At 45.9% G+C, this 24,869-nt stretch overlaps 2 protein-coding genes across 4 annotated transcripts in view; both read left to right on the top strand.

The window, feature by feature from the left end:
- Txnrd1 (thioredoxin reductase 1) overlaps positions 1-24,869 on the top strand; it is a 41,478-nt gene that overhangs the window by 6,049 nt on the left and 10,560 nt on the right. For 2 of the 3 annotated variants that reach the window (XM_013123363.3, XM_021235100.2), the window contains exons 2-11: positions 13,758-13,880; positions 15,104-15,176; positions 16,616-16,735; positions 18,502-18,644; positions 19,042-19,157; positions 20,855-21,080; positions 22,447-22,539; positions 22,952-23,028; positions 23,331-23,487; positions 23,578-23,685. In XM_013123363.3, the coding sequence (XP_012978817.1) occupies positions 13,794-13,880; positions 15,104-15,176; positions 16,616-16,735; positions 18,502-18,644; positions 19,042-19,157; positions 20,855-21,080; positions 22,447-22,539; positions 22,952-23,028; positions 23,331-23,487; positions 23,578-23,685 (1,200 nt within the window). In that variant the 5' untranslated portion in view covers positions 13,758-13,793. Of the gene's footprint in view, positions 1-11,961; positions 12,280-13,757; positions 13,881-15,103; positions 15,177-16,615; positions 16,736-18,501; positions 18,645-19,041; positions 19,158-20,854; positions 21,081-22,446; positions 22,540-22,951; positions 23,029-23,330; positions 23,488-23,577; positions 23,686-24,869 lie in introns of those variants that run through there. The other variant, XM_040755162.1, reaches the window with a different exon arrangement.
- Eid3 (EP300 interacting inhibitor of differentiation 3) lies at positions 5,002-6,352 on the top strand. Its single transcript, XM_005083810.4, has one exon. It carries the CDS (start codon positions 5,017-5,019, stop codon positions 6,235-6,237), a length of 1,221 nt encoding a protein of 406 aa, XP_005083867.2. The 5' UTR covers positions 5,002-5,016; the 3' UTR covers positions 6,238-6,352.

A 24,869-nucleotide genomic window follows, 5' to 3' on the forward strand; every position in this document is an offset into this window, starting at 1 on the left:
CTACCCAGTAGGCTGACTGCAAATGTGGAAATCAGTGCTCCCACAGAGCAGTGAGTGGAAATTAAGCATTTTTTGAAACATGTGCTGTTTGTGGATATGTGCACGTGAGTACAGGGCCCTGGAGAGCCAGAGTCACACATGTTGCGTGTCCTCTATGTGGGCTCTAGGAACCAAGGGTCCTCCGGAAGAGCAGCAAGTGCTCTTAACCGCTGAGCCTCCAAAGCAGGCATTTTTATTTGAACCCAGGCCTGCTTCAATTCTACCTCCTCACAAAGTCACACGGCCAGCGCTTCAGGTCTTGTGTTGGTCTAAATGATGCTGTTCTTGGCTCTGAAGTCTGTGGGTTGGCAGTGAAGTATCCTGAAGTATGTGTTGTCACCACAGAGGAAGGGTGGAGGTTTTGTGTATTCTAAAACACTGTCTAGGTGCAAGGTAGTTGGTGTGACTTGACTTTCATTTTATCGTTTGCTTCATGAATACGCTGCCTTGTGCCTGGGTGTGTACAGCCCATTGGTAGCATGTGCGATTAATAGATGTCAGGCCTGCGCTTGTTCTCCAACACTGTAAAATAATATAATACATTTTATTTGAAAGAGCAGTTACTTAAAAGTCCCTCTGGGGTACTTATAAAGACTTCAAGTGAAATCCAAGGAGTTGTTCACGAGAACAATACCTTTATGTGCAAACCCTACCTCTGTGGACCTGCCTTGAAATAGCTGGAGGGGTTTACTCTTCAGGGTTCTTTTTTTCTTTTTCAAGATTTTACTGTGTGTACAGTGTTCTGCCTGTATGTATGTCTGCAGTCCAGAAGAGGGCACCAGATCTCATTATAGATGCTTGTGAGCCACTATGTGGTTTTGGGATTTGAACTCAGGACCTCTGGAAGATCAGCCAGTGCTCTTAACATCTTACCTTAGTGGATTTTTTTTTCCTTACGGAGACAGGGTTTCTCTGTGTAGCCCCAGCTGTCCTGGAACTAGCTCTTGTAGAGTAGGCTGGCTTCCAAGTCACAGAGACCCACCTGCCTCTTGAGTGCTGGGATTAAAGGTGTGGGCCAACACTGCCTGGCTCTGATTGCTATTCTTAACAGTTGAATATGCTTAATGCTCATTCCTCCCTGACAGTTGGAACTTTGGACAGTATTTTTTCTTTCTTTTTTTGAGTCAGAGTCAGAGTATCCTGAGCTGGCCTCAGACTGGCTATGAAGTTGACTAGGACTTTGAATTTGATCTTCCTGCCTCTGCCTCCCAAGTACTAGGATTGCAGGTGTCACTACCAATGCCCAGTTCTGAAGATCAAACCCAGGGCTTTGTGCATATGGACAACTACAACTGTACTATATCCTAGGCCTAAAACATTGTCCTTTTCCTTAAAACAGTGAAAAGAAAAGTACTACTTTGAATGTAAGAGTGCCTTTGAGATACTTTGGAATTGTAGTATCTACTCAATAGGTAAACACACTGATTGATTATGTAATCGTAATTCTATACTTGAGTAATTTCATAATTATCCTCTTACAAATGAGGGACGGTGCTAGCTAGGCTGAAGGGTTAGCCACCTGTCTAATACCAAGTAGGGTAGATAAGATTGGGGCACAGGCTTTTCTTCCAGTGCATTTTTAGATTTTAAATTATGCGTGTGCCTCTGTGTTTCTGTGAATATATTCAGTGTATGTGGAGGTGCCTGCAAAGGCCAGAGGAGGTTGGGTCCCCTGAGATGGAGTTTCAGGGCGTTATGAGCCTCAGTCCTCTGGGAGAGCTGCAAGTGCAGCCACTTTAAAAAGTGTATGATGTATGTGTAGGCAAAGGCACCATGGTCTGTGTATGGAATTCAGCGGACTAGTGAGTAGGGTTGGTTCTCCTACTTTTAGTGTTTTGTCTTTTTTAACACTTTATTTTTAAAAGTGTATGTGTGTGTGTGTGTGTGTGTGTACACAAAGAGAAGGTGTGAGGTCTGTGAGGCTGCCTGTTTATTGAGATTAGGCTAAACCTTATTTATGTTCTCTATTGAAAGCAGACTTAATGCACCAGCGTCATCACAGCATTTTTCTTGAAACAAAACCCAGTAAGTTTAGTAAGAATCTAAATGCCTATTGTCCTCCAAGGTTCAGTAACCCAGTCATGTGATCTTATACTTCCTCCTGCATGGTCAGGAGGTGTCAGACACAGAGTCCTGAGAAACAAACCGCTAAGAGACTTTTCCTTCTTCAAAGGACATGACATGGTGTTTGTACCATGTACCACAACAAACACTGAGCAGTTTCCTCATTGCAGGCCTGTTCCCCTCATATGCTCTCAAAGGGAAGTCCTGACACTTTGTTCTTTTTCCATTATACCGTATCTCTCTGATCCCTTCAGTGTACACTACTCACAAAGGGGGATCAAGCCAGTCTAAGTTCTTTTTTTTTTGTTTGTTTTTCGAGACAGGGTTTCCCTGTGGCTTTGAAGGCTGTCCTGGAACTCGCTTGGTAGTCCAGGCTGGTCTCGAACTCACAGAGATCCGCCTGCCTCTGCCTCCCGAGTGCTGGGATTAAAGGTGTGCGCCACCAACGCCCGGCTTGCCAGTCTAAGTTCTTAACAGAATCTGTTCCCCATGGGGCAGACCAGATCTTGCCACACAGTAAGCTACTAATCTAGGGCGACACTATTCTTTACTTATTAACTGAAGTTTTTATAGGCATTTCAGGCAGATCGGATGAGACAGGTATTCTGGCACTCGGGAGTCACAGAATACTGAGTGTTACACAGCTCAGATGGAAAGGTATCCTGGAGTTTGGGAGCCAAGGACCACCACAGGTTGTAGTAAGTTTAGTGGCTTACAGCCCTGCCTCAGGGAAAGGCTTCTCCAGTGTATTGGCTCTGCTCTGGCAGGACAGGGTCTTCCAGCTGGGGATGTTTGCCCAGTGTAGCAGTTTTGCTCGACAGGAGGTTTCCGGGATGAAGTTGCTACAGTTCAGCTCTGCTCCGGGGAGTGGAGAGCCAAGTGTAACAACTCCGCTCTGCCAGGGGAGGGCTTCCCCGGCAAAAGTGTTTACAGCCCAGCTGGCTCTGCTCTGCCCAGGGTCGTCTCTGCTCCTCCACAAAAGTGAGAGGGACTCGAGGAGAGGAGAGTGGCTGTCGTCTGCCACAGTGGCAGAGGGCAGCCAGGTAACACAAACAGCCATAAGTTGAACAGACACAGGGTTTATATTGGGCTTCTTGGGGGAGGGTGGAATTTTCCAGGGTGGGAATTGGTCTTAGTTTAATGCTGAGCTCAGATTGGCTAGAGCTTCTGCACAAAGTTAGGGTCAGATTTGGCTCTGGTTTCAGGGTCAAAGTGTGTTTCTTTCACTGGTCCGTTTTAGCCTTCTGGCTCCAATTTTAGGGCCAGGGTGTATTTCTTTCACTGGTTCTGATTCCAGGGGCAAAGTGTGTTTCTTTGGCACTGGTTTCAGGGCCAGGGAGCATTTCTTTGGTTCTGGTTGCTGGGCCAAAGTGTTTTTGGCTCTGCTCAGGGTGTGTCTCTTTGGCTGGACCCTTTCCCTACAGTCTTAGCCTAAATGGTCTCAGGCTCTGGGCCCATTGTTCTTGATTGTGTTTCTTCCCTGGGACCAGGTGTGCCCAGTTAGCAAGTCTTCCTGGTGTCATCAAGAGGGGGGAGGGGACAATGGGATTCTGGTGTGGGAATAGGCAGAGTTATGCTATATAGTTCCATGGTGGTGGGGAATTTTTTTCCAAGAATTATTTTGCTTAAAGAGACTGGCATTGTATATATTCTCATCTTACACCAACACTCATACAAAAATTCCTGAAGGAGAGGGCATGGAACCCCCATGACATAGAATGCTTAACACATGAAGGTAAGGGTGCTGCAGGGTTGTGCTCCGCAATGTGGATGTGCTGGAACTCAGTCAGGCAGCAGTTTCGCCATGCAGGCGGCACGCGTGCCCGCGGAGGCTGGGAGAGTGTAGGAGCTGGGTTCAGGCTGGGGTTGTGAGCCACCTCATGAGGGTGCTGGGAACCAAACCGATGTCCTGGAGAACTGGGAAGACTCTCAGACACTGCTTTTCTCGCCCTCCTCCTCTCCCTTCCTATCCTTTGGAAGCGCAGAGTCTGCTGCCCCTTCTGATCTCCTCAGGCACCAGGTGTGACTGTGACGCATATACATACAAAATAACATTTTTTCTAATTTAAGAAAAGACGTGTTTCAGCCTTTTTGATTTTTCAAGACAGGGTTTCCCTGTGTAGTTTTGACTGTCATGACACTTACTCTGTAGACCACGGCGGTCTTGAACTCAGAGCTGCCTGCCTTTGCCTCCCAAATGCTGAGATTAAAGGTTTGTGCCACCACACCCAGCCTCAGTGTTTGTGAGTTACTCCTGGATGAAGAAATTATGGCACTTGAATAAGGACTTTGGAATAATTTAGTATTGTTATAGATGTTATTTTGCTCTTCTGCAAAGAACTTCGTCCTAGCTGTCTCCCAGCCCCTTTGGTGAACCAAAGGACAAAGGGCCTAACAGTTGCCTCCCTGGACTCTGGGACTGACCGGTGTGCCCTCTCCCCAGTCAGGCTTTGTGTGTGCTGAGTCAGGCATGTGCTCCTTACATGTTACATCCCTGTGTACTGATGATAACCCGAGACACTCTAAGTGCTCCATGGGTCTCCAGTGAGCTGGTGTGTGGTTTTCCAAAGCAGATTAACCAGCCAGTATCCAAGCATTTAAAAGCTTCCTTAGATTGCTCCTTTTCTAGGATCAAGGTTAACCACCTCAGTAGAGTATAAAAGCCTTTATTTAGCCTTTGGCAGGCTTCCAGATAAGCAGCGCCTTTCCAGAGCCCTTCCCACTGTTCTTCCACGCTTGAGTGGAGACGCCTCTAAGATGCTTTTGTGTAACATGAGCGTCGCTCACCCACCGGTGCATTAATTAGCATGGCAGAAAAAGAAGGTTGGCGCTGAGGCCTGACCCTGGGGCTGTTGCTGGGGCCTGAGCTGGGGGCGTGGTCACGGGGTGGGCTGGGGGCGGGGCCGCTTGCGCATGGGCAGGAGGCCTCGGCTCCAACGGTGTGCAGTTGCGATCAGCCTTCGTTACCGTTGCTGGCCCTCGGAGAGCTGTTACCTGCCTGCAACCAACATGTCTAAAGGAGAGGGTTCCCTGCCTGGAGGCAAGGAAAAAGGAGAGGAGATGGTCGGAAGCCTGGCTTGGCGGTACCTGGTGAAGCAGGGGGAGGAGGAAGAGACTCTGAAGCAGGAGGAGGAGGAGGAGGAGGAGGAGGAGGGGGGCCTGGATTGTTGCTCAGACGATCTGAGTCCTGAGACCTCAGGCATGCACCCGGACCTCCTGGAGCTGGCGGTGGACAGAGAGAAGTGCCGGAGCATCCGCAGGCAGTACCGGCAGCTCATCTACACCGTGCAGCAGAACCGCGAGGACATCGTGAACACAGCCAGCGACTCGCTGACCGAGGCCCTGGAGGAAGCCAATGTGCTGTTTGATGGCGTGAGCAGAACCAGAGAGGCAGCCCTCGACGCCCAGTTCCTGGTTTTGGCCTCCGATCTGGGTAAAGAAAAGGCAAAACAGTTAAACTCCGATATGAGCTTTTTTAATCACGTTGTATTCTGTGACTTGCTGCTGGTATTTGTGGGCCTGAATTGGGTAGAAGACCAGGGCGAAGAGCTGAGCGACTGTGATGACAGCATAGCGCTTACCTTCTGGGGGATGGTGCAGAAGGAAGCAACGTCCTGGATGCTGAGAGCTGAAACATTCCACTTCGTTTTTGGCTCGTTTAAGGCAGAACGTTCTGCCCGAAAGCCCCGACTTGAACATCACAAAAGAGCTTGCAAAATGGAAGGAAATGGAGATATGCCTACAAAGTTGAGGAAGCTGGACATGAATGCTAATCAGGAGACGACAGAAAAAGAAGTAGAAAGAATCTTGGGGTTGCTGCAAACCTACTTTCAAAAGTACCCCGATACCCCAGTGTCGTATTTTGAGTTTGTGGTTGACCCAAATTCCTTCTCTCGCACTGTGGAGAATATCTTCTATGTTTCCTTCATTATTAGGGATGGCTTTGCAAGAATAAGGCTTGACCAAGACAGACTGCCAATATTAGAGCCAACTAACGTCAACCAGGTGGATGAAGAAAGCGACCCCTGTTCTTATGGCAGGAAACAGGGAGTTATATCTTTGAGCTTACAGGACTGGAAAAATATTGTCTCCACTTTTGAAATTTCAGAGGCTATGATCAAAAACTCATGCTAAAGATTTTTGTTTGTAGTGTATGACTCCCTTCTTGTACTAACGTATCTCAAAATAGAATCAAAACAGAAGCACGCTCTAGTAAACTATTTTCAAGAATAAATGAAATTGTCTGCTATGCAGTGTATTTTTCTTGATAAGGTTGTAATCTTAACGTTGACTATTGTGATCCACATGACACTTTTAGTAAGCTCTTGAGTTTCTCAGAAGATATTAGCTGACTTGCTAAAAGCAAAACCTGGGTTTTCTTGTTACGGAATGGCTTCCCGTCATGGTGAGCCCAGGGTCCTAAAGCGGGGTTTTTCACCAAGGGCGGGGAAACGGACCAGAAAAAAGTGAAGCGGTAGCTGGGCAGTGTTAAGGCTTCCTTTCAAAAAGTGGAGCTCATACTCAAAATGATTTCTTTGAGAAATAAGAAAGTGTGTGTGTTTATGTGCTGTTAGACTTAAGCAACCAAGACATTCTGGGTTTTTTGTTCTGTTTTGAGACAGGGTCTCACTTTGTAGCTCTGACTGGCCTGCCTCTGCCTCCCATTTGCTGGGATTAAAGGTGTGCACCTCCGTGCCCTTTGAGAAGGCATTCTAGGTAAGGTCAAATGAATGTGTGGAATTGTGACAGTCGTGACATGAGAGAACATGCAAATTTATAGAAAACTTTTCTGCTGGAACAGTAAGCTGGGCAGGAATTGCAGCGACCTTACCAGTCTTCTCAGAGATAGATGATGTTTTTATCATGTCCAGTAGCAAGCCTTACCTCTGGTCATTCTGGCCACTGTCTCTGATTTCTCATGTCCTTCAGAATCGGTGCTGGTTCATCATGTAACAACTCAGGGTATTTGTCCCAATTATCCTAGATTTTAAGGGGGTTGGGGGGTGGGCTGGAGAGATGGCTCGGTGGTTAAGAACACTGACTGCTCTTCCAGAGGTCAAGAGTTCAGTTTCCAGCACCCACGTGATAGCTCATAGCCATCTGTAATGGGAACCTATGCCCTCTTCTCTAAACCTGGCTTAATTTTGAAGATCATTGATTTCTTCGAGGGACCAAGAAATTCCAAATTGGTTAAGTGTTTTATATAATAATCATCACCCCATTTTGTTTGCAGTTTTCCTTTAGATCTGGTCTCTGAGTTTTTGCTTAATTCTCTGATGGTCTCTTCTGTCACGCAGTGGATACAGTGCTCGCGATGCACTCATACACATAAATATAAAAAACAAACTCTAGGGTTTGTTCTGTATCTGGGCCGGTAGAGCAAGACTCATGAATGCGCTCCACGCCTAGGGCTTGTGCCACACAACAGTCCGTTCCTCGTGGGCCCAAGTTGGATGGAGATGGGTGCTGTTTGAGGAGTGTGCTGACCATAGTCTTGCTTCTCCTCAAAGCAAAGCAGTGCTCTGAAGTATTGCAAGTTGGGAACTCCTGCTTAAGATGTTTGTATCCTAAGTGTTTTTTTCTTTCTTCGGTGCTTTGCAGTTTTAAGAGTGAATTACAGGACAGCTAGGGATTTCTTAGCGTGGTTGAGTGATTTCTTAAGCACGAGTGCTGCTTTAACTTCTGTTCTCAGTGGTGTGTGCTATTTGGTGGTCAATAAAGAAAATTGGGGTTATTAAAATAATTTTTACTTATTTATTTTTGGTTTTTCAAGGCAGGTTTTCTCTGTGGCTTTGGAGCCTGTCCAGGAACTAGTTCTTGTAGACCAGGCTGGTCTCAAATTCACAGCGATCCACGTGATTAAATATAGTTAGTACTAAATCTAAGGTAGTACAGAGGAGGGAAATCTAAAGTCTAAATGATACCAAGATTGAGAGGAGAGATCTTTGTGTGGAGAAAGTATTACATCAGTAATAAACAGACAACTCTGAAGAAAGGGCCTTTCTAATTAAATCAGACCACTTTCTCTGGTAGCTGTTTCCCCTTTGGCACGTGAAAGGCAGCATTTCAAGGTGAAGGGCAGCATTATTTGGTCCTGCTGATTGGTCCTCATCCTGGCATCTCTTAGCCAGAGCCCGAGGGTTTCAAGAGGTCTGCTTTGGGCAGAGGAGATGCCGCTGGGTTAGAAGATCTGACTCAGGTCCTTACTCAAGAGACTGCATTGTTGAATGCCTTTGCCTGGTTGTGTTCTGACGTGTAGAGAGGGCTTTAAAACACAAATAGAAAGTGGAGGCTTGGGGAGAGGTTAATTTTCTGATCAGTTGGGAGGGGTGATTTTCCTGTATAGATCACTCTGGCCTCTTGCTTGTGCTTTTGATGTGTTTTCATTCATACTAGGGACCTTGGGAAGAGAATTGAGCAATGGGAGATGAATTCAGTTATAGAAAGGAACTGGATTGCAATTCTGCTTGTCAAGAGTCAGTAAAGAAGCTGAGAAAATTTATGGGTTTGGTTTTAAAGGCAGAAATCTGATAGCACCAGGCTCACGTGGTACACATACATACATTTAGGTGGGATCTAAAGCAAGATTACAGGATAATTAGAAAAATGCACGTGATTAAATATAGTTAGTGGTTATGATGTATTGGGAAAAGCAAGAGATTAAATAAAGATGTTTGAGTGATGTGTGCATGCGTGTGTGTGCACATGTTTGTAATGCTTGTATGTGTGGAAGTGAAGGACGAGCTCACAAGCTCTCATCCTGTAAATTCGGGCTGGCCTTAGATTCACAGAGCTCCGCCTGCTTCTGCCTCCCAGGTGCCGGGATTAAAGGCGTGCTCCACCGCAAAAGGCAACCTTTGAAAGTTGGTGTTTTTATTTACTGTATGATCTGGGGATTGAACGCCACTCATCATGAGTTTGTACAGCGAGCACTTTTACTGATTGTGTCACTGGGCAAGTTTCTCCCATATTGTTTTAAAAAACATTTTAATTAATTCGTTAATTTATTTTCTGTTCATGGTCATTTGGAGGTCAGGGGATAACTTCTGGGAATTGGACTCTGTGTGAGTCCCAGGGATTAAACTTAAGTACAGTTTGGTGACAGGTGACTTTATCTGTTGATCGATCTCATCAGCTTGGGAAAGTTCAATGCCATAGCCTGTCATATCTGAAACAGAAGTGACATCTGGCTTGGGTTTGATGGGATTTAATGTGCACAAAGCATATCTGGTGCAGTATGTGTCTCATTGTGGACACCCAGCACACTGCCCGGTGCCACCTACTTCTGGGTTGACATCTGGAGTGGTTCATTCACTTGGAATCTCATACTTTTTAACGTCCTTACCTTCGTTCTGGGAATCGATTGCCAGCTGATTGTAATGCGCACATTGCTAACTGACTCAACGACTGCAAAGTGCCCACTCTGCCAGGTTGCTGGGCTTGCAGGAGGAGAATGCTAGAGCACTGTCCATCTAGAGTGTGCTTTCAGTGTCCTGGTGTGCAAATTTCCTTCTGTTGCTGTAACAAATTGCCAAACACCCAATAGCTTTAGACAACACTACCATAGCAGTCTTGGAGGCTGGTGTCCAACCATAATGGGTTTGGCCAGACTGAAATCCGGGCATTGACAAGTCTGGTTCTGTCCTGTCTTGGTTCTGTTGTGCTCCATCACATTTTGAATGGGCACCATTTAGCAGGAGCCGAATGACGGCAGTTCAGTTTTCATAAGGCAAAATGAAAGTGTAGTGTTTAGCTCTAGGACCAGCTGAGTGCTTCACTTGCTCGAATCTTCCTAATCAAACCTCCAGATTCAGGCTCCTTTGGCACACTTCTTTTCTTGTTTTTGTTAAAAGCTGGTTGATACAATTTGATTTAAACCGAGTGAAAATCCCTTAGATACAGAATTTTGGTAAAGAACATTTTATAAACTGTCTTAGTTAGCGTTTCTGTTGCTGTGAAGAGACACCATGACCATGGCAGCTCTTAGGAAGGAAAAGGTTTAATTAGGCTGGCTTGCAGTTTCAGAGGTTCGTCCATTGTCGTCATGGCGGGAAGCACGGGGCAACAGACAGACATGGTGCTGGAGAGGCGCCTGGGAGAGAATGCCACACTGGGCCTCTGGAACCTCAGAGCCCACCCTCAGTGACACACTTCCTCCAACAGGGCCACGCCCAGTGAGTCCACCAGAGCCATTTTCTTTCAGGCCACCATATACACTTTTGGAAGAGATCGTGTGTAGCCTCTTAGGATGCACCTGTTCTTGCTTGTTTTGCTTAGGTGTGTTGCAAAAGGTCGGCTCCAAGGGCAAGACATTTTAATTTTTCTGTTGTATACCTGTCTGCCCTAAGAACCTGCAGTTAAAATGAATTGCCTTTTTTTTTTGTTTTTGTTTTTGTTTTTGTTTTTCGAGACAGGGTTTCTCTGTATTGTTTTGGAGGCTGTCGGTCCAGCCTGGCCTCGAACTCACAGAGATCCGCCTGCCTCTGCCTCCCGAGTGCTGGGATTAAAGGCGTGCGCCACCACCGCCCGGCGAATTGTCTCTTTTTAAGTCAAATTTTTTATTATGGAATTTCTAATGTGATCACTTTGTTGTTCATTGAGGTCACTGAAGTTCAAGATTTCTAAGATAGCCTTTTTTTTCAAAGAACAAATGCTTAATCTAGTTACGTCATCAGCTCATAACTATGATTCTTTTATGTGAGTGCATTAGAGACAGACATACTCATAACAACTTCAAAGTTATTCACGGGAGGTCTTTGGCTCCCAGTTTCTTCAAACAGTTTACTTTAGGGTAGATCTGTCTCTGCTTACTGACATTGGTCTCTTGAGAGTGAGTTGAGATCACATTCATTGCTATCCCTTTCAGAACACTGTGGGTCTGTGTGGGGGATGTGGGGTAGCCACTGCTACTTGGAAACACACTTCCATTCCCAGAAAGAAGTATCTTCATATTGGACTTCATGTCCCCCTTTGAGGGGGACATTCATTCATCCATTGAGTGACAATTGGAACGCTGGTCTGTACATCTTAGTTTTCTCATCCCCTGTACTTTATAATGATGCACTCTTCTAGAGCTAACCTCAGGATGTGATGCACTCTTCTAGAGCTAACCTCAGGATGTGATGCACTCTTAGAGCTGACCTCAGTATGTGATGCACTCTTCTAGAGCTGACCTCAGCATATGATGCACTCTTCTAGAGCTAACCTCAGTATATGATGCACTCTTCTAGAGCTGACCTCAGTATATGATGCACTCTTCTAGAGCTGACCTCAGTATGTGATGCACTCTTCTAGAGCTAACCTCAGTATGTGATGCACTCTTCTAGAGCTGACCTCAGTATGTGATGCACTCTTCTAGAGCTAACCTCAGTATCAGCACCATCGTCACTTGGTGCTGTCTTCTCTTGTCTGCGTTCTTGTGTTTCACCCTGAACAGTGGTTCCGGGAGAGGATTTCTTTTTGTGACTGCCTTTTGTTGTGCCACAAGTTGTTTTTTATTTTATGTGTGTGGTGTTTGTTTGCATGGATGTCTGTGTATCACTTGTGTGCCTGGTGCTTGTGGAGTTAAGAGACAGGTGTGAGTTGCCATGTTGGTACTGGGAATTGAACCTAGGTCCTCTGGAAATGCAGCTGGTGTGTGTGTGTGTGTATACATGTGTGAATGCTGGTGCCTGGGAACCAGACTCTGCAGCAGGGTGCCGAACAGCTGTTGAAGTTTCTTTTGTTTACTCTTTGAAACCAACAGATGAGCCTCATGCTTTTGGTGACCTAGGGAGGCGTCATGGTGGTTATGTGGCCGTACTTTGATCCGAGGGCTCTTCTTACCAGCTTGTCTCCCCCACAGTGCCCTGCATTGAAGGAGCCGTGGTCGTCATGCCAGCTGGTGAATGCTGGCTGTGCTTCCCAGCCTCTCGAGGTAGTCCTTTTGTGCAGACCTTCAGGGTGGCACACACTTGTCCCAACTGTTGCTGGTCTCCAGGTTTTCTCCGTCCATTTCCCCAGCCACTGTGTGCGCCCCGTGTGCTGTGGAGAGGCACTCACAGGGCCGTGTCTCCTCCACGTTCCTCCACGGCACCCCCCTCCACATCCCCGACGCCCTGTTCTCCTGACCCCCAGCTCTGCCCTCCACCCTCTACACCTGATTGTAGGCAGGAAAAAAGTACGCAGTCTGGGCTGGTAAGTGTGGGGCTTTTACTTATTAAGGGTATTTGATTAAAAAGTATTTTTATTGTACTTACTGACTTTTCAGTCACTATCCTCATTAGCCCAGGGTTTTATTATAAGGTAATAGTGAATGTATTGCTAAAACAGTGTTCCAAAACAATGTGGAATGTAGCCAGTCTCACACACACACACACACACACACACACACACACACACACACACACACACACACACACTGGGAAGAAAAAGATATTTAAAAGTTTTTCTTTAATACCTGTTTTTAAAGTCTGGTGCATGCAGATACTGAAACCAAACCCACACAGAACTCTGGGCATGTGCAGGGTAAAGCTGTGAGCGTTGTAATAGAGTCCTACCTTCCCTGCTGTTGAAAATGTCTTACGAGGGCTGGCTTGTAGAAGGCATGCATAAGATTGTAGGCTTGAAGCTACGTGTGGCTGCGCACGCCTCGAATCCCAGCACTTGGGAGGCAGGTCTATATAGCGAGTTCCCGAAGACCCGGAACTACATAAACAAAATCCCAAACCTATAAAATACCTTGTAGAGGCAGAGGCTTTGAACTGACACATCAATCAGTACTGCTTAGTGATTTTTCTGAGATTTTAAATTTTTGCATCTCAGCCACAAGTGTAATAAAGTCTTAAATCTTGGCCAACTTCGCAGTTGTGGTCGTTAGTCTCCAGACTCCCTTCTTAGCCTAAGACCTTTACCCATTGATGCCGTTTTCACTAGAAAGTAAAGGTGATGACTGAATTACATCGCTGGCACTATTAAAAACATGCTGGACAGTTATATCCAGTAGTCTCACACTGCAATTGGGAGAAATTCAGTAGAAGTCTTTTGTTCCTGTGTTGTGTTTGCCCCAAGGTGAGGGAAACCTAATTTATAAGGTAGTTTTAAAACTCTAGGAAGGGCTGAGGAGAGGGCTCAGCAGGTAAAGGTGCCTTGTCACCAACCCGACAGACAAACCGACCCCAAAGATTCTCCTCTGACTGACACAACCATGCTGTGACAGGCTTCCTCCCCACAAACAAACAAACACATGAATAAAACCAGGTAAGGAAAAGAAAATCCTGGGCAGTCAGTGTGAAAATATGACAGTGAAACCCACTAATAAACCCATTAACACATGTGTGTAAAGCACTAAACTCTGGAGAGAAGAGTGTTGTTCCGCCTCTGTTGAGGGTTAGTCTGTTTGGATGGGCCGTCAGTGTGTGGGATTGGGGGAACACACCAGAGTAGGGAGCAGACAGAGGGAAGGGCACTGGGATGCAATACTTGGCCATCCTTGCCTCCACGAAAGGAGGCACTGGTCCCTTCACGAAGGCTGAATGTGTCCATATGTAGCATCAGTGAGAGTCGATATTTTCTTTGAAAATAACCTTTGTTTTCTTTAAAGAAAGATTGCCAAAGCGTTTTTGGACATTGCTGTTTTTCAGTAAATTCTTCTCATTTATGTTGTTTTCCTGAAGTCATATCAACAAGGCCAACTTGAGAAGCTGCCCACAATGAATGGCCCCGAAAATTCCCCCAAGTCTTATGACTTCGACCTCATCATCATTGGAGGAGGCTCAGGAGGATTGGCGGCAGCTAAGGCAAGGCCCCCCGTGTCGTGGCGTCTGGGCGGTGGGTAGGCACAGTGCTCCCGGCTTGGCGGTTCCCCACTTCTCTGGGTTTGCCCCGTATTGGCTTTTGGTTTTTCCATTAACGTGGTCAAGATACATAAAGGGACCACTCAGCAACACTTCCATGAAATGTTGACTCTCCATGTAAAAGTTTGAGCTCAGCAATTTAGGCACACTTTGTTTCATTCTAAATTTGTTTGATCCCCCCCCCCCCCAAGGATAGCAAAGGTGTATGGAAATGGTTTGAAGTTGCAGACATTGTTTGGGGTTTGTTTGTTTTAAATTTTTTTTTCACTTTGGTGGTTTCTCTGTAATTAATCTTCTTCAATGAACAGTTAGAGTTCGTAAATGTAATTAAAAGTGACTTGCCTCTGGTGTATAGAGGTGATTTGGGAATAGCTAGTCAGTCCAGGACCTGACTGGGAAAAGGGACTGCAGGTACAGGACATGCCTGTGTGATGGCCCTCGGGCCAGTCATTATCCAGCTCGATCTCTCAAAGGAAAAGGTGGTTGCATTCCTAAGGAGCTTCCTATGGTCAGTCAGTACCATAGTCCCGGGAGCCTCCCGCATCAGGAGCAGGGGCATCTGGTAGTCCCGGGAGCCTCGAGCATCAGGAGCAGGGGTGCATGGTGACTCAGCAGAGCACCTGGTATTGGTTCTGTGATGGTGGCATGTTTGAAGGACACACTGCCTCAGTCCTTGCTCTCCACTAACTGCTGCAGGTCCAGTGGCTAGTATACCATGCTTACTCTGGGAGAAAAAAATAGTCTCTATAAGACAGTTCCAGAAAAAGTACTCTGGCTTAGATAGAACTAGGTGAAACTTGGTTTTTAGATGCTGCTTTCAGGGCATAGGGTGAGGCAAGCACCTTGGTCTGTCAGTTAACCGGCTTTACCAGGTGTTAAGCACTCGCTTGGCAATAGAAAAACAGTTTCTCAGATTTGTGCTGTATCTGTTAACATTTGAGAGGAATCATCTAAGACCTGCTAGCGGTTTCTAACAATTTTCCAGCTGTAATCGGTGTAAACCTTGGAACTGTCTTAACTTGTCCTGCAGCTGGACTAATCAGCAGTGTAAGATTCCCACACATTGATCTGTGATTCGTTGTGGTTCAGAGCATAATAAAAACAGCGTGGTTGCTCACCCCTATTTCCATTCTTTTAACTCATTGTAATATTTTTTTGTTTCCCAGGAGGCCGCCAAATTTGACAAGAAGGTGATGGTCTTGGATTTTGTCACACCAACTCCTCTTGGAACTAGATGGGGTGAGCTTCTGAGATGCTGTCCATGTGGTTTGCTGGAAGTAATCCTTTCCCCTGGCAGTGATGCCGATAGCTCCTAAAACCCAACCCTTCCACAAGAGCCAAGTTAAAGGGGATTCAGTTAAATGCTGTAGATTTAGCTTCACCAGAAACCATGACCACAGGCTGGCTAAGATGGCAGACATTTCATGATCTGTTACACGTGGAGTTTGAAGCTTTGTAAGCTTCCTCCCCTAAATCCTCCTGCATTCAGATACCTAAATCAGGCAGCTGTAGCCACTGGTTCTTGGTGAATTGCATACTGGCTGCTCATTCATTGACTGTGTATGGGTTACTTGTGAAGCAGGAGCATGGGGCTGTAGTAGTGACCTTGCTGTAGAAGAGGTTCCTGCCCCTATGGAACTTCCGTCTACATCAGTGGAACAAAAGTGAGCCATTTACTGTTGGTGGTGAGTGGTGCTGAAAGGGGGCCCTGGGTAGAGGAGAGCTTAGCTATGGGAGTTGTAAGGCAGGCTTTCTGGAAGCACTGCAGAAGAAATGGGGTTGACGTGCTCAGAACTGCAGCAGAGCTCGGCAGTGTTTGCTAGCATTCTCACAGAACAGATGGACAGGTCCCCAGGCACTTAAGAGTCTTAGTGGGTATAGCTGGGTAGTTGAGCTGGGTATCATAAGAAGTGGAAAGAAAGGCAGGTCCAGCTGTACAGTACAGGCCAAGTAGACGACCTTGGGCCAATGAAGGCAGTCAGTGGCTTCTTTGAGGAGTCTGAGGCCAGAGGAATGACATGTGCCTTTCTAAGGATTGCCTGGCTCCTTGCATTAGCAGTAGCAAGCGGCAGCAGTGCAGCCAGATGCAGTGGTGCTGTAGACGATCAGCTCATCCATTCAGTAAATAATTAGTGGTCAACGCTCCACGGGTCCTGGATCCATTCCCTGAGTGTGGAGTCTGGATTCCGTGGTGATCCTGGGTGGTACTCTGCCCAGAGGATATGCCTTTGGACTGTGAGCTCCATAGCATAGCCCTCCCTGCCTGCATGCTGTTGTGATAGGGATGAGTGATCACAATGTTGTCTCAGCTTAGAGGTGACTATTTTGGAAGAGGGGAGCTTTACCATAGGAGTTCTTTGGAGAATCAGTGAAAACTATGGGCTGCCACCTCAAAAATTCACAGACACCAAATTTTATACATATTTTCAGACCTCCATCTAACCATGCCTCGTTATTTCTCTGTGTAGCTTTAGTAGCAAGTATAGCATTTAGGATGGTTGTGTGCTCTGTCCAAAGGCTATATAATCATGGACATGCATGAGGCTTGGGAACAAACTTTAACAGTGTTGGCCACATTAAGCAATAATAATAATAGTGTCTCATTACATCTTAGTGATCTTTGGCTTCTTTGAAGGCCCTGGGTGGGCTGTGAACTGACTGTGACTTCTTTGTTGCAGGTCTGGGAGGAACGTGTGTGAACGTGGGGTGCATACCTAAAAAGCTGATGCACCAGGCGGCTTTGTTAGGACAAGCCTTGAAAGACTCACGCAACTATGGATGGAAAGTAGAGGACACAGGTATGGGGAGAAGAAGGGACTTTGAGCTGTGGCCTTGCAATGACCATTGAGATACCTGCAGCCTTGTTCTGCGATGCGTTCTGCTAGTAGCCCAAGGTGGCCTGGCTTAGCCCCAGAGCCATACATGGAAAAATTGCAGAAGCCCTTCTTGAACTTGGAGCTCATGGGTGCTGTGACAGGCTCTCAGGGCTGTGGAGAGTACTTAGTTGTTCACATTACTGGCTTTTGGGCATTAAGTGACAGCTGCACTTCTACATCATGTGACTAGCAGTGGCTTACCTGAGTTTGCCTCTGTCACTTGCTAGCATTGTGACAAGTTCATTATCTACTAGATTTACTTAAAATGCAGTACTTAAAAAAAAGATCAAAACCAAACTCAACCCACATAGGAACAGAGATTGGTAAAACGTTGGTAGTTATAGTTAAATAATTGGCAGATAGGGCAAGATCTGTACTGTCCCTCCGTTCCTGGTGGAGAGTGGATTCTGCTCTTGTAGTGAGTGGGGTCGGACAGGCAGGCTCTCAGCATCCCCACCCCCAAGTATCTAGTTCTCTTGACCCGCACCCCCTAAGATGAACTGGTCTCGCAAAGTTCTAACATTGTATGCTGTGTGGGTTGCGTGTCGGTGTGGTGTTTCCAACTGAAGAAGCAGACAGTTCAGTGTTAGAGGTCTGGCTGCACCATGTTCTCGGGGGCCGGGCTGCTTGACTAGCACTTGTGGACTCTTAACTTTTCATGAGAGAAGCCTCTTTTCCTGTTGTTTCTTCCTACCACAGCCTCCCTGGGGCTTGTCTTCTTGTCTCTCGAGTGTGTTTTATCTGTGCCTTGTTTTCTCCAAGCCATTAGTAACACTGATTAGCCAGTGACTAAAGGTTGATTTTGTTGGGTTTGGGGTTTGGTTTGGTTTGGTTTTTTTGAGACAGCGTTTCTCTGTGTAGCCCTGGCTGTCCTGGAACTCACTGTATAGACCAGGCTAGCCTCAAACTCACAGATCTGCCTGTGTCTGCCTGTGTTTCCTGAGTGCAGAGATTAGAGGCGTGTTTTAAAGACAGCCTTACTCTGTAGTCCAGGCTGGCCTGGGATGCACTGGGTAGCCCAGCTGCCCTTGTAAGTGTGCTGGTGCAGGCATGTGCCTGTCAAAAAAGATGGATTTTTATCAGTTGAAATTTTGAGATCTAGTATTTAGTGTCTTGACACAAAGGACTAATTTAATTACAGAATGGAAAGTTTTCTTTCTTGCAGGTGAGGATTTGGGGACAATGGGGTTTCAAGTTCTCTGAATAAGGGGTTAGCAAACTTGCAGATGAAGTGAGGGTGGGGCCTTACATACAGTTTCTGTGGCAGTCACAGTGTGAAAGCAGCTTGAGATGTTATGTTAATGAAGTGGACTCTGTTCAGTAAAATATCATCGACCATAGTGATGACAGGCCCATAGTGCCGCAGTATGCCCACACAAGCATGTGCTGTTAGCAGTGTAGTAACCCACACCAGCTTACAGTCCGACTTTGTTGCAGATGAGCCCCTAGCTTTAATGGCACCCTGTTCCCCACAAGTCAGTAATCCAAGTTCACTGATAACCCACGTAAATTATCCATTCATGTCTTGATAAAGAAGAAAGGAATTTGTGTTGCGGCTTGGGATCCTGAACGTGAGAGGCCTCTAGGAGAACTTGTTTTTCTGGGTGGAAAGTGCCTGGCTCCAGGTGGGACGTTCCTGAGAGTCATGAGGCGGTGGGAAGGACTGAATGTTTTCCCTCCTCGTGTAGTTACGCATGACTGGGAGAAGATGACAGAGTCTGTGCAGAATCACATCGGCTCCCTCAACTGGGGGTACCGAGTAGCTCTTCGGGAGAAGAAGGTCGTCTATGAGAATGCCTATGGGAAATTCATTGGTCCTCACAAGATTAAGGTAACTGTAAAGATACATTCTATACTCCTCCCCTACGTTTTCATAACTCTTTTCATTGGTGTGAGCAGAGAAAATCATCTCCAATATGTTTTGAAAAAATCAAATAAGTGTCAGAGTTAAGGCTGCTGTGACCTAGATTGTCCAGTTGGGTTACTTTGCTGTCACTTCATGGTACCTTCTGTGGGTCGTCTGGGCTGGTGGAGTGCCAAGGTCCTAGGCTTGGATTTGAGGCTTGCCTCTGTCTCTGGTTAGCATTATTCCTTAGGCCTGTCCCTTACATCCTTTGGTGTCTCTTACTGTCATTGTGAGGACTGAGGGAGACTTGTGCACCTGCCCTTTACTAACTAAGGTTCTAAGGGATAGTCCTCTACTGGAATTGACATTGTTTCCTTTGCAGGCAACAAATAACAAAGGAAAAGAAAAAATCTATTCAGCAGAGCGGTTTCTCATCGCCACTGGGGAAAGGCCACGATACCTGGGCATCCCTGGAGACAAAGAGTACTGCATCAGCAGGTGGGACAGGGCACCTGTGTGGGCTGTCCCTCTGTTTGATCTTTAAACTCCCTTAGCTCATTGCTTCATTATTTGCCATATTTTATTCTTTGGGACTGGAAGAAACCAGGGATTGACAACGTTTTTAAAGTGGAAAGTTACAAGCATTGGTCATCCTGCTTGCAGTTAATACATTACACTGGCACATAACGTAGCTAGATGTACAATACATTTCTCTTTGCAGTCGAAATTAATTTATCTGTATTTGGAAGCCAGGTGGGTATTTGGAACATTTTGTAAAATAAGTGTGGTTTTGTATGTAGGTTTATTTTTTGCAAAGCAAGGATCATGTCCTTGTTAACCCCAGGGAAGTACAAACTGAAAGGATTAAGTGCTAATAGCCATCCATAAAGGTTCATGAGCCCTTGGTCCCTCTGCCTGGCTCCTCTAGGGTTTCAGTGTCCTGTAGCAGGACCTTCTAAACATGTGTCAAGAAAAAAAGATTTTGCCCATCCAGGGATAACACTTCCGCCACTGTTGCTTGAGGAGTTTTAAGTTACAAAGTCATTAGGACACATTGCCAATCTGTGTCTTTTTGGATGCATTTTTTTTTTTTTTTTTTTTGGCCTGGGAATTTCTGCTTGTGTTTAACTGCCTTACCTGCTGGTTTCCTTCTTGTAGAAGAGCAAACGCCCCCACCCCACCCCGCCCCATGCTTGGTGCAGACAGGGGCAGTTCTGATGTTTCTGTCTCTCCTGCCTGGAATGTGTGGGCTTGCTTAGTCTATTTGGGCTGTTGTATCATAGTGACTAATGGGGATTTTAAGGAATGAACTCCGCAGTTCTGAAGGCTTGGAAATAAGCCTGAGACACTGACAATGACTCCTGACTGAATTCCTTCTGCGGCGTCCTTGAGTGGTGGAAAAGATGGTGGCCTCTCTGTGGGGTTCTTCACAGGCTACAATTCATTCATGAGAGCTGGGCCCTTAGGATCTATGAAAAACCCGTTAACACTGGCACCCCTGGGAAGAATATAGCAGGAATTTTGGTGTTTGGGTACATAGATGTTCATAACCTAGGAGACTCCCTATTTTTATTTTGTTAAAATTAGGGTTTCACTATGTAGCTCTGGCTATCCTTGAACTTACTATGTGACCAGGCTGGCCTTGAATTCACAGAGATCCACTTGCTTCTGCCTCTTGAGTGCTGGGATTAAAGACTTGCACCACTATACCTGATTTCTTAATCTGCTGTTTATTTCTAACTCAACCATAAATTTTTGTTGAGTTAAATTTTCATAACTTTTTCTATTACAAAAATTAGTTTTTCAAAGTTTTCTTCCCCGTTTTCTTCCCATTCTTGATAACTGGATGTTCCTGGTAAGAAGTTAAATCTACCCAGGAATGAAACTGAGTGGTAGATTAGGGGATTAGGGTTTGCACGTGGGTCATGTTTTCCAGATGGCACAAAATGGCGTCGGCTCTCATACCAGAAGTTACTAGTGACTGTATGTAGTGAGCACATTTGAAAACTGGCTGGGTGTTTCCAACAAAGGATGGTTACATAAGACTTTTAACATTTTCTCATGTATGTATAATGTCTTAACAAATGTTTATAATATTAAAAGTTGTAATCTTAGGAAAATGGAATATACTTGCATCATTATCCATAGCTGACCAGTATCTTCTTTGTCCTTTTTTCTCCCTGTAACTTTTTCAGCGATGACCTTTTCTCCTTGCCTTACTGCCCGGGTAAAACCCTAGTGGTTGGAGCGTCCTATGTTGCTTTGGAATGTGCAGGGTTTCTGGCTGGTATCGGCTTAGATGTCACTGTGATGGTGCGGTCCATTCTCCTTAGAGGGTTTGACCAGGACATGGCCAACAAGATTGGTGAACACATGGAAGAGCATGGTGTCAAGTTTATAAGGCAGTTCGTGCCAATTAAAGTAAGTGCTTTTCTGTGGGGTTGTTGCTTTGTATTTCTGGGAGAAGGCCAAAGGCAGGGTTTGTGGTAGAAGCAGGCCTTTGAGCATTATAAACGTGAGGAGTGCTGGGAATTCATGGCATTCTTCCTCTCAGCATTTCTCACCCTGTGGCTCTTGACTCCTTGGGGGGGGGGGTCAAATGACCTTTTCCCAGGGGTTACCTAAGACCATTAGAAAATACAGGTATTTACATCATAATTTACAACAGTAGCGGAAATTGCAGTCAAGGATTAGCAGAAAATAGCCAGTTGTGATGATGCATGCAGGTAGGATTTGCTGAAGGAGGCAGAGTCGGGAGGATCATGAGTTTGAGGCCAGCCTGGGGTACACGTTTTAACTGGGCGGTGGTAGTGCACACCTCTAATCCCAGCACCTGGGAGGCAGAGGCAGGTGGATCTCAGTGAGTTTGAGACCGACCAGCCAGTACTGTTACACAGAGAAACCCTGTCCACCGCCCCCCAAAAAATTTAGCTAAAACTAATTTTATGTTGAGGGGTCACCACAACATGAAGAGCGGTACTAGAGGATCATAGCATTAGGAAGGTTGAGAACCGCTGCTCTGGCTGGCTTTAGAGGAACAGGTGTAGCCCTGATATTTGCAGTAGGGCTGTAATTAGGAGACAATGTGTGTTGTACTGGTGAGAAGTATTTTCCTTTCTGAAATGTAGTCTTTCTGAATGCTGCCAATGTTCAAGAGGTTGTAGACCCTTTAGAGAGCTGATGGACTGTCCCGTGGTGTCCGATGCCCTTAGCCTGTCAGTGGTTGCCATGGACATCTGTGTACAGCAGGCAGGGATGTTTGTTCTCCTGCTGATGCAGGAGGCTTCTGACTCCTTCCCTGTGTCCCTAGCAATGGTGAGCTCTACACATCTTGTCCACTGCGGGCTTTAGTGCTTTCTGACTGTCATTTAATCCCTTACTCACAATCCTCACTGTTGTTTGTAAGGAAAGCGGAACATTGTGGTCAAGAGCTGCTCTCGGTGTGTGGCGGTGGCCCTCAGATTGATAATTAGCCTGGGGACAGCAGTGGGTGACGGCCACCTTAGGGAGCGTGCTCTGCCTTCTCTGCTTCTTCTTTCCCACTCTTTTCTCTGCGTTTCTGTTTAAGAATTAATTGAGCAAAGCCTGTCAAGTAAACAGTGTTAGTACAAAAGCAGACGGTAAATGAGAGTTGTCTATCCCGATGTTGCTATTGAGGGAGATGATGTACACACCCTTTCAGGGCTAAGCTCTGTTTCACTGAGGATGAAGCCGATAGGAAGGGAGGAAACATTTGGTCTTCTTGTCTGTGTCTCTGTTGAAAAGCAAAACTTGATTGCTTTTATAGGTTGAGCAGATTGAAGCAGGGACACCAGGCCGACTCAGGGTAACTGCTCAGTCCACGAACAGTGAAGAGACCATTGAAGGCGAATTTAACACGGTAAGGCGTGGGCCCACGTCAGGTGGCTTTCTCTGCCCATAGTCTTCCCTTTTCGTCTCCCCAGACTGTCATTTAGGAAATTATTGAGCCATGGACTGTATTGAGTTTGTCTAGCCTAACCCTAATCGAAACCCTGACCCTGACCTAACCTATTCCTAGCCCTAACCCTGTCTATAACCCTAACTCGGCCACTGTACCTAAACATATCCCTAACCCTAACCCTAATTTAAGGCAGCAACTCCTTTTCCATTAAAAAATGCCAAGAGATATTCACTGCATCTGTCAAAAGACTTTAAAAAATAATAGGTTTGCATTCACTTACACCCTTGTATTTTATTAATGAAATGTTTTTTTCAGGTCTGGGGTAAGTGGTTTGTGCTGCAGTCTTTGTTGATAGTTCACTCTTTTTCAGGTGTTGCTGGCAGTAGGAAGAGATTCTTGCACGAGAAAGATTGGCTTGGAGACCGTGGGCGTGAAGATCAACGAAAAGTAAGGGCAGACATGGGGTCGCCTTTGCCTTTTCAGGGTCGAGTCCCCGGCTGAGCATTGCCTTTGGCTTTAGAAGCTTCTGGCGGTGCTGCCACATCAGTGGGGGTGGGGTTCTTAGAATTTTCCCTCTTAACCACTGTGTTAAAGGGGCTTTGATTTTTGAAACAATCGCCAGGATTTTCACAGAGCGCTTTGATTCCTGCGCATGGTTTTGTTTTGCTTTTAGTAAGTAGAGCAGTGTTGTTCTGGGGAGCTGGAGGACTTAGCCTTCCTTCACTAATCGTGGCAGTTGATGGTTGCAGGACTGGGAAAATACCTGTCACAGATGATGAGCAGACCAATGTGCCTTACATCTATGCCATCGGGGACATTCTGGAGGGAAAGCTGGAGCTGACGCCTGTGGCCATCCAGGCCGGGAGACTGCTGGCCCAGAGGCTGTATGGGGGTTCCACTGTCAAAGTGAGTTCTCTGCTGTCACCCGCTGGGTCAGTGTTTTCTGTCACCATTTTGTCTCTCTTCATTCTCTCTTTTTTTTTCCATGTGAAACAGTGTGACTATGACAATGTTCCAACAACTGTATTTACTCCTTTGGAGTATGGCTGTTGTGGCCTGTCTGAAGAAAAAGCTGTCGAGAGATTTGGGGAAGAAAATATTGAAGTGAGTTCTCCTTTCTTTTTTGTTTTATGTTACTTTTTTCAAATGTACAGAAAATTGCAGTTATAAATGGATTAGTGAGCATTTTATCTTTTTTAAAGGTTTATTTGTGTTTCGTGTGCATGGGTGCTTTGCCTGTATGTATCTCTGTACCACATGTGTACCCTTGGAGGCCAGAAGGCATCAGATCCCTTGGAATGAGAGTTACAGGTGGTTGTGAGCTTCTGGGTGGATGCTGGGAATTGAGCCCTGGTCCTCGGGAAGACTGCCAATGCCGCTCTTAACTGCCAAGCTTTGTCTTTGAACATGCCTATAACTCAGTCCATTTCTGTAATTATTATCTGAGGATAGACAGCAGAAAGAAGTTAGGAGCTAAATAATGTAAGAACACTTCTGTTCGAGCATCAGAACATGAGTTCAAATCCCCAGCACTCACATAAACCCAACATTGGTGGTGGGGACAGGCAGGCAGTATTGACAGGATGGATGCTGGTCCTTTGCTGGCTGCTGGCCTCCCCACACAGTGGTTATGCTCCAGGGCCAAGGGAACAAGGCAGAGAGTAGTAAGAGGACTTCTAGCTGCACAAAGAAAGGAAACAGTTGAGGAGGTGGCGTACAGTTTCAGAGGCTTAGTCCATTACTGTAGTGGAGAACATGGCGTCATGCAGGCAAACACGGTGCGGGGGGGGAAGGGGCGAGAGTGCTACATCTTGATCTGCAGGCAGCAGAGGTGTAGCTTTCATATATATGACCTCAAAGCCCACCTCCACAGTGAGAAACTTCCTCCAACAAGGCCGAGTCTGCTAATAGTGCCACTCCCTATGGGCCAAGCATTAAAACACATGAGTCTGTGTGGGCCATTCCTATTCAAACCACCACACCAAGATTTTTCTAAGTATTTATATGTTAAATTTCTTAGTAAGCAGTTCACATTCATATAGTCTTTGATTTTCTTACTTCGATTTGCTGTTTTCTTTACGAAAGTCATATTTGCATTGAAGAAATTTTGGACAATTTAGTTAAGGAAATAGGAAACAGCTACTCGTAGGCTATGTCTGTAATGTTGAAGTTTGCAGTGGTTTTCTTTATCTTTTCCGTGCACAGTTTTGTTATGCTTTGCACTTGCGCTATCAGACCACTGTCAAATGCCCTCACTAGGGGGCTTGTGAAAGGTCCCGTGCTGTGTC

The sequence above is a fragment of the Mesocricetus auratus genome, unplaced genomic scaffold, assembly GCF_017639785.1.
Source record: "Mesocricetus auratus isolate SY011 unplaced genomic scaffold, BCM_Maur_2.0 Super-Scaffold_100011, whole genome shotgun sequence".
NCBI classification, from domain to species: Eukaryota; Metazoa; Chordata; class Mammalia; order Rodentia; family Cricetidae; genus Mesocricetus; species Mesocricetus auratus.